General features: G+C 60.7%; 1 protein-coding gene across 2 annotated transcripts in view; it reads right to left on the reverse strand.

The window, feature by feature from the left end:
* The window catches only part of RBFOX3 (RNA binding protein, fox-1 homolog (C. elegans) 3), a 431835-nt gene that overhangs the window by 2274 nt on the left and 415986 nt on the right, over positions 1-13575 (reverse strand). Inside the window, exons 7-15 of one of the 2 annotated variants that reach the window (XM_011957113.1) lie at positions 12576-12629; positions 11690-11782; positions 10114-10174; positions 6225-6278; positions 5846-5978; positions 5215-5254; positions 4035-4096; positions 3049-3127; positions 284-977 (exon numbers count right to left, since the gene is read on the reverse strand). In XM_011957113.1, the coding sequence (XP_011812503.1) occupies positions 933-977; positions 3049-3127; positions 4035-4096; positions 5215-5254; positions 5846-5978; positions 6225-6278; positions 10114-10174; positions 11690-11782; positions 12576-12629 (621 nt within the window). In that variant the 3' untranslated portion in view covers positions 284-932. Of the gene's footprint in view, positions 1-283; positions 978-3048; positions 3128-4034; positions 4097-5214; positions 5255-5845; positions 5979-6224; positions 6279-10113; positions 10175-11689; positions 11783-12575; positions 12630-13575 lie in introns of those variants that run through there. The other variant, XM_011957187.1, reaches the window with a different exon arrangement.

Here is a 13575-nt window from a genome sequence, read left to right on the forward strand (position 1 = left end):
TGATCGGCTCTCCTGCTGAGGACCCCTCCTTCCGGAATATACCCCAATAAAGACATTTCGGAGCTTGGGGACAGGGAAAGTAGGCTGTGCCTCCAGGACAACCCCCCTGCAAGGCTGGCCTGGCCTTGGCCCTGCGGTACTAAGGGGCGCCTTGAGGGGGGACCAGGACACGCCTTTCCACATTTCCATTTTTTGCTGCAGCCATGTTAAGGAGTCGCGGAGACTGGCGTGACCACGGCAGTTTGCACACTACGCGACATGCTTGTGACTAGTCGGCAAGAAATATCATCAATAAAATTTAATTAAAAATATTAGCTTCAGCTGAATAGGGCAAGGAGAGGTGTGGCTACTCCTGTGGTTGGCTGGGTGAAAGCCTGCGGGAGCACCCTCAGGCCGGGGAAACCCACACTGGGTGCCTGGAGCCCCTCCCTCCCTATATCAGGGTGCTGGATACAAGGGCCGTGGCACGGGGCTGGCGGGGTGGCTTTGGGGGAGGCCCTGCCGGGCGTTTCTGTCGTTCTGTGAAGCCCAGGAGGCCAGGAAACGTGGCTCTTGCCCTCATAGGGCACTACTGCTACACCTGGGTCGGGGGCTGCCTGGTCTCCTGGCCCAGCCTGGACCCCACGGTGTGCGTACCGTACCTGCAATGGCTCGGGTAGTACAACATCAACAAAGTCAAAATAGGAAATCACAGTTTCAGACATACAGGAAAAACCAGGGTCAAAGACACACACACCAGCACAGGTGGGGTGGGGAGACCAAGTGGCTGCAGAGAAAAACCTATGGGTTTTAGAGGCGCAGAGGGCCAGCCGTGCGTGGCGCTGGCCGGGGGGGGGCGCACTGTCTTCTGGTGGCTGTGTCTGGTTTTGGGCTGTTGGGTTTGGTGTGTAATAGACAGTCAGTGTGAATGCTGTTAGGGGCTGGGTCTCTTGCTAGTAGGGGGTGAAGCGGCTGTACCCTCCTCGGCAGAGGCTAGCCTGCAACATCAAAGATGAAAAACAGCCAATCAGTACCGTCTTTTGGAAGAGGGGAAAAAGCAAAAAGAAAGAAAAAAAAAAGGAAAAACAAAAAGAAATAGCTAAGTCTCATTTCCTTTCCCTCTATATTCCTTGGGGAGAAAGAAGTTGGGCTGTCATGGCAACAGGAGGGGTGAGGACCTGCCTGACTTGGTGGTCTCGGGCCAGTGTGGGGGGGCGCTCTGGGGTCATGGCCAACAGCGCTTCTGGGTCACATCTCTGGGCTCAGGCCTGGCCTCTCACTGTCCTTATGCCGAGGGGGGTCCCAGCTCAGGCCCCACCTCCTCGCACCCCAGCTGGGTGACACAGGGCATCTTCAGGGCACTGAGGGACTTCCTGGTGGGTTCCTGGGCCTTGGCTGAAGAGCATGGGGCCACTGAAGCCAGCTACACTGGGAGAGGCAAGTGTGCTGGGCACAGCACCAGAGACTTGCTCCCTGGGGGGCGGGGGGGGTCTCTGGGTCCTCCTGGGCCCACCTGGAGCCCAGCCTTGTCCTGCTGGGGAGAGCGGGTCCTGGATGCTCCAGCTCTCCCATGTCCCGGGCTGCCCCTAGTCAGGGAGGGCTCTGAAGGGGCCTCCCACCCTCCCACCACCCAGTTTTGTCAGAAAAGGGAAGAACACAGCAAGTGCAAGAGAAAAAAAATTGGGGAAAAACAAATTTTTTTTTTTTTTTGAGACAGAGTCTCGCTCTGTCGCCTGGCTGGAGTACAGTGGCCGGATCTCAGCTCACTGCAAGCTCCGCCTCCCGGGTTTACGCCATTCTCCTGCCTCAGCCTCCCGAGTAGCTGGGACTACAGGCGCCCGCCACCTCGCCCGGCTAGTATTTTGTATTTTTAGTAGAGACGGGGTTTCACCGTGTTAGCCAGGATGGTCTCGATCTCCTGACCTCGTGATCCGCCCGTCTCGGCCTCCCAAAGTGCTGGGATTACAGGCTTGAGCCACCGCACCCGGCCAGAAAAATCTTAAAAATAAAAAGTGAAAACACAGGAGGAACCCTCCGTGCATGAAGGAAAGCTTTTAGCTTGCAGCTGCACGGAGGGCCCAAGAGCCAGGGTATGGCACCTCCATCTGGGTGGGGCCATGCCAGGCCTGCCTCTGTGGCTTTCTGCAGCCACCACAGGCTGCTGGGGGTGTCTGAGGCTCATTAAAAATTGAAAAGGCAAGTCAAAAATTGGAGGGAGTCATCAAAACCAAGGAAGATGGGAAAAATCCATGTTGCCTCTGAACCTCCTCCCTCCTTACTCCCCCAACATGTTTTCATCTTTGATGCTGGATGCCAAGCTAGCTAAAACCCGCATTCACACCCCGGGGCTGGGGCCAGTGGGCACAGGAGGCAGGTGTTTGCTGGAAGCAGCTCTGGGTGCAGAGTGAGCTGGGCTGCACGTGTCGACAGCTGGCCACACACATACACACACACACACACAGACACGCCACGCCGCGCACCTCCCCGCCCCGCCCCTTCCACCCCACAGCCTGAGGGAGGAGACTGGGGCAGAGCAGGCACTGTTTCCCCAGGACCCCAGGAGCCCCCAGGAAGCCAGGAGCCAGGGCCTGGTGAGAAGCAACCAGTAGCCCACTCTCCCCTCCCGGATGTGAGGGGGCTGCAGCAGTGCGGGTGGGCTGTGGGGATGTGGCGTGGGCAGAAACAGTCCTGGGGCCTTGGGAGCCTCTGCTGGGAAGGAGAGGTGGCCCTGGTTTGGTTTCTTAGGTTTTCCTGGTGGAAATGGGAATGGAGGGGTCTCAACAGGACTTTATCATAGTGATGGAGCTCAGGGAAATGGATCAGGCACACTGGGGTGCTCCCCAGAGGACCAAACGGTATGGTGGGCTGATCAGCCGTTCAGCCTGCTTCCCCACAACTGGGAGAGGGCGTGAGGGGCTGGCCCTCCCCTCATCCTAACTCACATCCAGGACGTGGTCTTTCCAAAGTCTCCGGGACCAAGGCCAGAGGGCTCGGCCTCTCCCCCAAGGGCCTCGCCACCCATCCCCAGCTGTTAGGACTGGCACCCGGGGCTGGGCCTGGGCTCCTTACCATGGTTCCAATGCTGTAGGTCGCCGCGGGCCCGATGGTGTGATGGTACGGGTCGGCAGCTGCGTAGACTCTGCCGTAACTGGGGAAGAGCGTGGGAGGAGGGTGGGGGAGGGGGCAGGTGAGGGGTGGCAAGGGCCTCTCACCTCCTCCCAGAGGCTACATGGGCACCCTCCCCTCCTGCAAGGCCTACCCTTCCTCCTTGTTAAGAAGGAAGCTTCTGGAACACAATAGGCTTGCCCTCTCAATATGCCCACAGTGTGCTGACCCTGACAGGGGGAGTGTGCTCCACTCAGTGCTACGTGGAGGGGGGATGGCATCGTCATGGAGCTCGTCTGCAGGGAAAACAAACTTCTACCCCAAAAAGAACGGGGTAAATGCTGGGGAGGGTTTCAAGAAAAGAGAGGGAGGATCAATGGGGAGGGACCAGGGACACTGCCCCCAAGAACATGGCACTGTGTCCCTCATGACTTTCAGCAGTTTGTGCAGGAACTCTCAGCTCCTTGGCAGGGCTGGGCCATGGTGCCCTGTACACCACACTGCAGGGAGATGGAGCCGGGGCTGCCGGGAGGGAGGGGGTGCAAGCGGTCCCCAGACCAGAGCGGTGGAGCTCAGCTGCCACCAGGCCAGATGTCCAAGGGGAAAGAAAGGCACTAGGCTAGGCTGCCCCAGGAGGAAGCACTCAAGCGTCTGCCTCCAAGACAGACAGCCACTGTGGGCGCGGGGCGGGGGGCGGGGACTGGGAATCAGAGCTGCTGTCCCCACCTCGGGTTTCCACAGCCTCCCCATGCGGCAAGCAGGAAGTGATGGAAGTCAGGGGCTCACTGGCTCAAGGGCCACACTCAGACCTGCTCCCCGGTCCCGACCCTGCTCCCACCAGGCCTGGAAGGGTGGGTTATGCCTCCTGCCTGTCTGGGCCCAGCCCCCGAGGGATCTGTGTCCATCTTCTCCCCACCCTGCTCCAGAACAGCACCGGCCCTTGGCCTCACCTGTCGCTGTAGGCTGCTGCCGCTGCAGCAGGCTGAGCGTATCTGTAGGCTGCGTAGCCTCCCTGTAGGGTAAGTGGGAGGAAAGACAGCAGAAGGACTTAGTGGAGCTCCCCAGGGAAAGGCTGAGTCGGGAGAGACAGACCCCATGTGGGTGGGGCCCTGGGAGGGACTGCAAACCTTTCCAGCCTCCCAGCCTTGGCTGGGTAAGGATTAGGTGGTGCCTGGCCTGGGAACCTAGTTCTGGTCTAATGCAGGACCGAGGACTGCAGATGGCCAAGTGGCACAGTTCGGGGCGAGGCAGGTCTGCCTGTCCACTCCTTTCATTCACTCATTCATTCACACACCTATCTGTGCACTCCACACACACTAGTGGGTACCCATGACTCATCTGGCTGGGTGCTAGGCCTTGGCAAAGAAGAGGTGCCCACAGACCTGCCACCAGGCCAGTGAGGCCTGACTTGGATGCCGAGGAGCTAGGAGAATGCACAGTGACTCTGGATAGTGTCCTGGACACCAGGAAGGGTCAAAGGTCAAAGGCACAAGCGGACGTGAGCTCAGATGACGTCCTGGCCTCACATGAGCAGGTGACTGAATTGTGGGCAACTGCCCAGGACCGAAGGGTGGCTGGGTACATGGGGTGGTCGTCAGTGAGTCTGAGACAGAGGAAGCAGCAAGTGTGGCCCCATGAAGGGGGAGAGAGACCACCAGACCCTATCAAGGGGGGCAGGCCCCAGAGCACAGGCACCCAGGAGCCCTGCCTCCTGGCCCCTCTTGAAGCACGTCCTGTGGGTGCCTTAGGGGCTCTCACTGACCGCAGCTTGGTTATAGGGACGTGGCAGAGTCCCACTGCCCCCAATATGTGAAGCCTTGCCCATGGGAAGACGCCTTCAGCTCACAGGGCTGCTCCCTTGATGGGCACCGACAACCAGACTGTGCTGTGCTGGGATTCCTAGGGATGCCACACTCTGGGCAGACATGGTGCCCTGGCCCTCCTGGCTTCAGGGGGGGATGGGATGGGAGGAGCGGGCAGTAGGTCTGGGCAGACATGGTGCCCTTTGCCCTCCTGGCTTCGGGGGGGATGGGACGGGAGGAGCGGGCAGTAGGGGAGGAGACGCCGACTTCTCACTGAGACCCACAGAACACCTGATCCCACCCTCCCTCCCGGCGGGGCTGCACTTACATAAATCTCAGCACCATAAAATCCATCCTGATACACGACCCTGGAAGCAAACGGACAAGAAAGTGGTGGGAACGCTGGAGAGGTGGGGTAGGCCGGCTCCGGTGTCTGCTGAGGAGGGAGGGGGCACGGTGCCAGCCCCGCCCATGGGACTGGCATTTTAACAAGCGTTTGCTCCAGTGCCCTGTTTTGGTATAACAATAGAGTAACACCCTTGCTGATCAGCTCCTTTCTCCCACAAACCCCGGGGCCCATGGCCCACCCGACCCCAGGCAGCTGCACCCCCCACCCCTTTAGTGATGGAGGGCACCGGACCCCAGGGAATGCGAGCAGAGAGGGCTCAGAGAAGCCCCTCGCTGACCTCAAGGGTGGACAACGCCCCCATGAAAGCATCCAGACAAGGTTCTGGGGCTCTGAATGTCCCCCTAAACGCCAGTGACCTCGGCGATACCCGCCACGGTGGGGATGGGAGTGGCGATAATGGAGGCAGCTGCAGGGCTGAGTTCTGGGGCTCCCACGACCCCCCAGGTCTGGAAAGGCTGCCTAGTCCCTCGCACTGCGCAGGGCCTCCCCATTTCCCTCCTCCCCGCCCTCCCACCCCTTCCTCCACGCCTCCCCCGGCCCAGGTACTCACGCTCCGTAAGTCGGGATGGGGGGTGGGGGTGGCGCAGCCCGAAACGTATTATACACGGCCCGGCCCCGGCCCCGAAGATGTGCGCCCCGGTAGGCAACGGCTGTGCCGGTGGTGGGGTAGGGGAACCCCGTCACTGCAGGAAAGGGGGCCCGAGACACATGTGAGAGGCACAGCGGGTCCCACCTGTCCCCCCAACTCCGCTCCAAACCTCCAAACACCTAGCCCCGACCCCCCAAGCCCCGCCCCCGGAGCCCTACTCAGTCAACACGGTGGGAGGGCGGGGACGGCCCACCTGGCCCCGCCCCTCATGCCCCGCCCCCGGAGCTCCACGGGCCAAGTGACTGGTCTCATCCCATCTCCGCCCCGCCCCAGCCTTTACCTGCATAGAACTCAGGCCCATAGACTGCGCCGACCACTGGATTTAGCTTCCAGCCTAAAACAAAAGCACGGAGACCTAGTCACTGCCTTCCCCGACCCTTTCCCCACCAAAACCTATGCCTGGGAACCCCGGCGACACCGGTGGAGCTCTTGGGAACACTCCCAGGGCGCCTCCCCGCGCTGGGCCCCCTTCCCACACTGCCCCAACAAGTGCTGGGTTCAAAACACCAGGGTCTGCTCCTTCCTGACTCTTCTGCCTGGGGCTCTGCTAGGATTCTTTCCCAATTGTGGTCCTCCTCAGCCTGCCCCTGAGCAACCCTCACCCCTGGGCGTCATCCCCCGAAGCCTGGGGTACCCACCGCCCAAAAGATAACTGGAGAGGGAAAGTGGAACTTATCCACCCGCCTGAGCACAGCTGGGATGAGGGTTTCTGGAGTCAGACTCAGCACCGCCCACCATCGGAGCTGAAGGTGGCCAGAGGCTGCAGGAAAGGCACGTGGCGTCTGCCCATAACCTCTCCCCACTGCCTGCCAAAGGCCCTGCTCTGGCTCCCTCTTCCCAGTGCTGAGTCCTGCTCTCACTTTCCTCCCATCCTCACCATCCCCCAGAGCGGCCATCCGGGAAGGTGGCCTGGGAGCAGGTCGAGGAGGAAAGGGCATCTGGACTGGGGATGATAATAAGGATGGGCTGGTTTTCTGCAACACGGTGTGTGAGCCACACAGGCTGTTTGAAACTCGCTGGGTCCTCATGCCCTCCCCATTTTGCAGATGAAGGAACAGAGGCCTGGAGAGGCACAGCAACCTCCTGTCACCAGCTGGGGAGTGGCAGAGCCAGGGATCCCGGCCTGCAGCCCTCAGCCAGACCCATGTTCCTGGCCGTTCCATGGGTGCCAGGCTGTAATTGGCCTCCCAGCCTCTCCCTTCCGGCAGGTGGGCCAGTCTTCCTCCCCCCCGGGGGCCCAGGAGCAGGGCAAAGACCTGCTCCACCTGGAGGCCTCTGCAGGGGAAACCAGCTGTCTTGGAGTGGGCTCCGGCTCCAGGCATTCTGACAGGGTGGGCAGGAGGGTTTCTTGATGAGGCCCAGCCCCTCCCCCCTCCTCAGTGTACCCAGGTCTTCTTTCTACAGCATGCCCCGTGGGCCCGGCTCCTTGTCCCTTTGCAATGTGCGGGGAGGGAGAGCAGGGACGAGAGCCCACTGGCCAGCTGGGGAGATACATCTGCAGAGAGTGGCAATGGGCCCGGGCCACGTGTGAGCCCGACCCAGATTCTAACCACCCCACCGCAGGGCAGGCAGACCGGAGGCAGTGAGGACGGAGGGTCGGGGTCTGTTCCTCCCTCTGGCCAACTCTTCACCCCACCTTGCATCCCTGGCCCACCATCACACAACCTTGTGTCTGAACGTCATTGCTGGGACTTTGGAATCTTCCAAAAAGATACATCCCAGGTTACGAGGGAAGAAACTTTTTTTGGGGTGGGGGTGGGGGTCTGTCTTCCTCTGTTGCTCAGGCTGGAGTGCAGTGGACAGTCACAGCTCACTGCAGCCTCGACATCCTGGGCGCAAGTGATCCTCGTACTTCAGCCTCTCGAGTAGCTTGGGCCAAAGGTGCCTGCCACCACCCCCCCCAGCTAATTTAAAAACTATCTGTAGAGACAGGGTCTCCCTGTGTTGCTCAGGCTGGTCATGAAGTCCTGGGCTCAAGAGATCCTGCCACCTTAACTTCCCAAAGTGCTGGGATTACAGGCGTGGGCCACTGCATCAGGCTGAAATAATTTTTTTTTTTTTTTTTCTGGGAAAACCTCCAGTCTCAAGGGCTGACTTTTTACTAGAAGGCCCATGATGGAAGAGTCCTGCAGACCCTGACCCCAAGCCCAGACTCCATCCAGTGGCTCTTCTGGTCCATACTGGGCGAGAGAGACTTGGAGGCTGTCTGTGTGCTTCAGATGGCCCTGGGCACCTTCACCTGTTACTTCTGGCTTCCTGGATGCCTCCACCAATTATTCTGGCTTCCTGGGTGCCCTCACCTGTCAATTCTGCCTCTCTGGGAGCCTCCACCTGTCTCTGCTGGCTCCATTTCACTGTCTGGAAACCCAGATGGCAGAGGCAGCCTGAAACTGCCTGGATGGCCTGTTTCTACTATACATAGTTAACACCTGGGCAAACCTGGTGGGTCTGTTTTCTACAATGGAAACCTCCACCCCCAACTGATGACTTCCAGAGTGTTGGGTAGTGTTGAAGCAAGTCCCTCGGCATTTGCCGCCAGAGCCCACGTGTTGGCTTCGGTGCCAACCTGCAGAGAACCCAGGGCCGTCCCACTGCAGCCCTCTGTGCCCAGGCTGGTGAAGACATTGAGATGAAATGGCTCTTGCTGCAAAGGTGGGCAAAGGTTCCCACCTCCCACCATTCCCTGATGTTTCACTGGCGCGGGTTCTGTGCCCCTCAGGAGCCGCACAGTCCAAGCCATTCAGGGATGGGTCCATTCTGATTTCCATGCTCCCCTGAATTCTCATTTCTGCCCAGACAGTGGTGAGTGTGGCTCTTGGGTACAGAGTGGGCAGCTGGTTCCAGAGATTTTCACGCCCCGCTGGCTGATCACCTGTACCCTGTAAAAATGTCTACCGCTTTTACTTCCTGTGCCAAGTGCCAGATCACAGAAGCGTCACATCCAGAAAGCATTCGGGATGCTTGCAAAGCGGGAGCACTCCCAAATTTTTAAAAAGAATTGGAGATGTGTAAGTCCTCAAAAGCAGGGTATGAGGCCACGAGAATTAAGTCAAACTTGGGCCAGGCCAGAGTCCCGGCCCCACCCCAGCATCGGACACCAGGAGAAGAGCTGGGGGGAGAGGTGGCAGATTGGGCAGTCCTATCCAAGCTTCCGTACTGGTCGTCACCTGACTCCACGTATGGCCGAATCACATGGGGGCCATGAGAGGCTGTGGGTGACACCGTCTGAGAGTCCATGGCAACAGGGAGATCCATCCTGTCCAGGAGCAGCGCTGAGGCTTTTAAGGGCTCCGAGGGGGAAGCTGCTCCCTGGCAGGAATGAGCCGAGGCCCCCAACACACACCTGCTCCACTCAAAACAGGCCCCTTGCCTGATGGAGTTAAGACTTGCAGTGGCCACCAGTGGTCCCCTCCGCTTCTCCAGAGCCAGCACTTAGCGTTGGCAGATCCATCTCCAAGGAAGACCGGCCACCTCTGTTTGCAGTGTGGTGCACACGCACAAGATTCCTCAGTCTCCCCATGTTGTGGACAGCAGGGCTCAGCCTGGGGCCTCAGCGTCACCCATGCTTGAAAGGCCCCAGGAAGGCAGTTCCTGTAATCACATTCTACAAAATCTGAGCACCTCCCCCTGGGCCCTTGCTCATGGCGCTTAGAGGCGTCACTTGTCATCCAACAGCTCTGGGGGATGGTGCCACTATTTCTGTTTTGCAGATGAAGAGACTGGAACTCAGAGAGGTCTAGAAGCTCACCCAAGGCCCCCCATGCCCCTGCTGCCCTCCTTGAGCCTGCTTACACCGTGAATTGGTGCAGCAGGTCTCAGCACAGAAGCCTTCAAACTCAAGGCCCTGGGGGAAAGTCAGTCCTAATCCAGGAAGGCACTGCTGTGCCACTGTATCAGAAGCCTGCACGCGTGGCCTCTGGGGGCCAGGCACGCTCGGGAAAGCGAGACTCTGGCGATGGCTGATTGTACGGGGCCATGAGTGGGGTGGGTGGCCCCCAGCTCTCCTCCTGCCTCTTCTGCCCCACCCGCTTCTGACCGGGAGCAGAGCAGCAGCCCCAGGGCTGGGACACTGGGGATGCGGGCTGCCTAGGATCCAGAAGCCTCAGGTCCCCAGGGCCTCTGCCCGACCAGTGACCCCAGCAGCCTGGTGGGGGTGCCTAGCCCCTTACCGTTGGTGTAGGGGTTCCCCGTCTTCTTGTTGGTCATGACTCGGGCCGTGGCATTATTGACCTGTCCGGAGAGGGAAGGAAAGAGAGGAAGAGGGACGATTAGCCTCCTGGAAGACCCACTGGCCACTCCTCCCCGCCCTGCCCCCCTAACCCCAGCAGCTCCCGCCTGGGCCTCGTCTCTCCACCATGCTGCCTGCCCTCCGGGAACCTTGGCCCCTACTGCTCCCAGCGCGGGCTAAAGCCCTGCCTGGCCCAGGACCCCAGACCCAGGCCTGCCGGCCTGTGTTCTTCACATGGGTGTTCCCATAAACCCAGCCCCAGACTCCCAGGCACCCCAGGACGGCTGGAGAAGTTCCCTGGTAGACTCTCCACAAAGTGTTCTCCAACCAGAACCAGCTAAGAGGCTGGACTCCAGGATGCCCCCTCCTCCCTGAGGCTGCCAAGGCCTATCTAGGCATGGGCACCGAGATGGCCGCATACCCTTCCTGGATGATGCCCCCCTCCCCCGAGGCCAGAGTCCTCAATGCTGCAGAGCACAGAGCTCTCTGACGGGGCCCGTGTGCTCCTGGAGGACGAGGCTGACAGGGAGGGGCTCTGGGCACGAAGTCACCCATTTTCCACACATATGCCCGGGTGAGGCTGTCCAGGGGCAGCCTGGGATGGAGAGGATGAGGCGTGTGTGGAAAGGAGTCGAGAACAGCAGGGGTGACAGGCCCCAGGAAGGGGTCTGGGCTGTTCTGCCTCCCCTGTGTCCTCAGTGTGAGCCCTGAGGGCATGGGGCTGCAGCCTGGCCAAGCCAGTGCCTTCAGAAGTCTGGAAACCTCTCGGGCCCTTCACCTCCTGCCTAAGGGCTCTGCCTTGGTGGCTCGCCCCAGCCCTCCTCCAGCCACCCTTTGGCTGCCCTGCCTGTTGGGGGAACCCAGCTCCAGACACCCAGGCCGCAGCAAGGGAACACAGCCCACTGGCACTCTGGGCCTCTGGGGAGCAGGGAAGGAGGGGACAGAGGAGGGTGGGTGTCAGGGAGGGACCCAGAGCTCCCTCTCCCTGCTCCTCCTTGGGGCCTGGTCTCTTCCTCTGCCCTGGCCATTGCCACTGCTGACTCTGCTTCTACCCAAACAAGGGGAGGAGTGGGGCCAAGGTGGGGGCAAACTGCAGGGCCCAGACTGGGCCATGTGGGGACAGGCTGGGGACGGTCGCTGTTCCATGGTGAGCAGGGTCTGGGGATTAATGGCTCCTTGCCCAGGTGTACTGGCCATGGTCCTTGAAGCTGCCCAGCCCCAAATACAAGATTTCTGGGGGCTCTTTCACTGTCTGGTGGGGGACAGGGCCTCTCCTAGGAAAAGGAGGGAAGAGGCAGGGGAGAGGGGACCTCAGGTGAGCCTGAAGGAGTGACAGGTGACAGGGCTTGGCCTGCAGCCAGTTACTCTGGCCTTAGTGCAACCCTTCCTCCCACCCCAGGGGACCCTGGCCAGGCTCTCTGAAGGGTGCGCAGTGGCGGGGCTGGTTGGCTGGGTGAGCTGGGGGCAGGTGGACGGTCTCTCAGAGCATCCCTGCCGCCGCACACTTATCTGAGCACCTCAATTTTCCGTCCCTCTACGATCGTCCCATTCAGCTTCTCCCGGGCTCGGTCAGCATCTGAGCTAGTTTCAAAAGTTACAAACCCAAAACCCTGTGAGCAGAGGAGGGGGAAGGACAAGCACGGAGAGGATACAGGGTGAGGAAGAGGAGGAAGAAGAGGAGTGGGGGGGGCGGAGGGGGGAGAGAGAGAAGGGGTTGAGTCAGGTGAGTTGAGGCAGAGACGCAGGCAGCCCAGAGGTCTGTCCTAGGGCCACCGGCAGGATGCCAGGAGGGGTATGGGCCCCAGGGGGGCAGCTGCTGGCCCAGCCTGAGCCCAGCCTGAGCTGATCACCTGGCATCTCCAAAGGGACAGGCCAAAGCCACATAAGAGACGTCACACCTGACCACAGGCCAGGCCTGCCCCCTGAACCCCACCTTGGGGTGGGGGGCCCAGGCTGGGCTACAGGACCTGCAGGGGCAGCCCCCCCCCATCTCCACCCTCGGAGCCCAGGGGGAGGGTCGTGCCTTCCTGGAAGGGGAGCAGGGCTTGTCTCCGCTGGACACCCTCCCCAGCCTGCCCTCTCTGTAGCCCCTCCCTCAAGCCTCAAGGCCAGTGGTGCCCTGGGGTGAGCGTTCAGTGGGGTGGGGCCCGGGCCCAGGGGCCCTGGGGTGCAGGCAAGAGGTCCTGGTGGCTCAGAAAGAAAAAGCGGCAGCGGCAGCAACAGCACAGACAGCTGGGGTGGGGGCGGGGCGGGTGGGGGTGGAAGAGCGGGGAATACAAGCACCCGTGTCGCTCAGGGGTCTTCGGGCGCGAAGCTCTCCAGGAAGGAAACGCACATTTCACACGTTAGCCTGGCGGGACCTACAGCCGGCGCTGTAAGGCGGCAGCTCCGTGCGGCACCCACCTTGGAGCCCCGCTCGTTAAAAATGATCTCCACGTCTAAAATTTTTCCGAATTGCTGCAGAGACAGAGACAAAGAGGGAGTGGGGCAGACAGGAAAGTGCGGGTTAAGACCACTGGCCCGGCGGTCCGCTCCGCCCCTGAGATGCTCATCCCTGGGCTCTGCCCTGGGCTCCCAGATCGGGAAAGGAGCCCTGGGACCCCCTCCCGCCTCTGCTCTGGCCATGGAGCGGGTGGGACTTGGCCACTTGGAGAGGGCGATGGATGGTGGGGATAGGGTGCCCAAGGCACCACCAACAGGGTCCTTGGTGTGGTGTGGGGGTAGGGACAGCTCTCCCAGCCTCTCCTGGAGGCCTGTGTCTCCCTTCTGCCTCGGGGAGCTTTTCCTGCCAGGACACTAACTCCAGCTGCCAGCTGGGGATGGGCACATCACCAGTGTCCCCTCCTCACCCTGCTAGGACTTGGCCACTTGGAAAGGGTTACAGTGGGGACAGGGTACCCAAGGCATGACCACCACCCCTAATTCACACTAAAGGGTAAAGGTCTGCTCTGAGACCCTTCTCCAAAGGATGGGGGAGGGGGAGACAGAGGGGCATGAGTGCCTATTAGGGACAAAGTGCCACAGAGAAGAGAAAGTGCTGGGGTCAGGAAATGGAGATTGAGGCCACTGGAGATCAGGACCCCTGGTTGGGAAATAGGACCCTCAGGCCTCCCTGAGATGTGGAGATGGTTGGGCAGGGGGGAAATGGGGTGAAGGGTGTGTGGGAAAGAGGGAAGCGGAGGGAGGGTCTTCTGCCCAGGCCCCCGGGACCCTGCACAGCCTGTTGTGGGGCTGTGCTGGAGTGGGGTGCTGAGCAACGGTGACCTGAACCCAGGCCCGGCCTGTGCAGGACACTCAGGCCAGCTGGGTCATGACGCTCTAGTTGCCTTCTTCCCCCTCATTGTTGGCCACGGTCCCCATGGGGCAGCCCGGTCTCTCACTGGTACTGTGAACGGCCCCAAAC

This window comes from Colobus angolensis, unplaced genomic scaffold (assembly GCF_000951035.1).
Source record: "Colobus angolensis palliatus isolate OR3802 unplaced genomic scaffold, Cang.pa_1.0 Scaffold1, whole genome shotgun sequence".
In the NCBI taxonomy this organism is placed as follows: Eukaryota; Metazoa; Chordata; class Mammalia; order Primates; family Cercopithecidae; genus Colobus; species Colobus angolensis.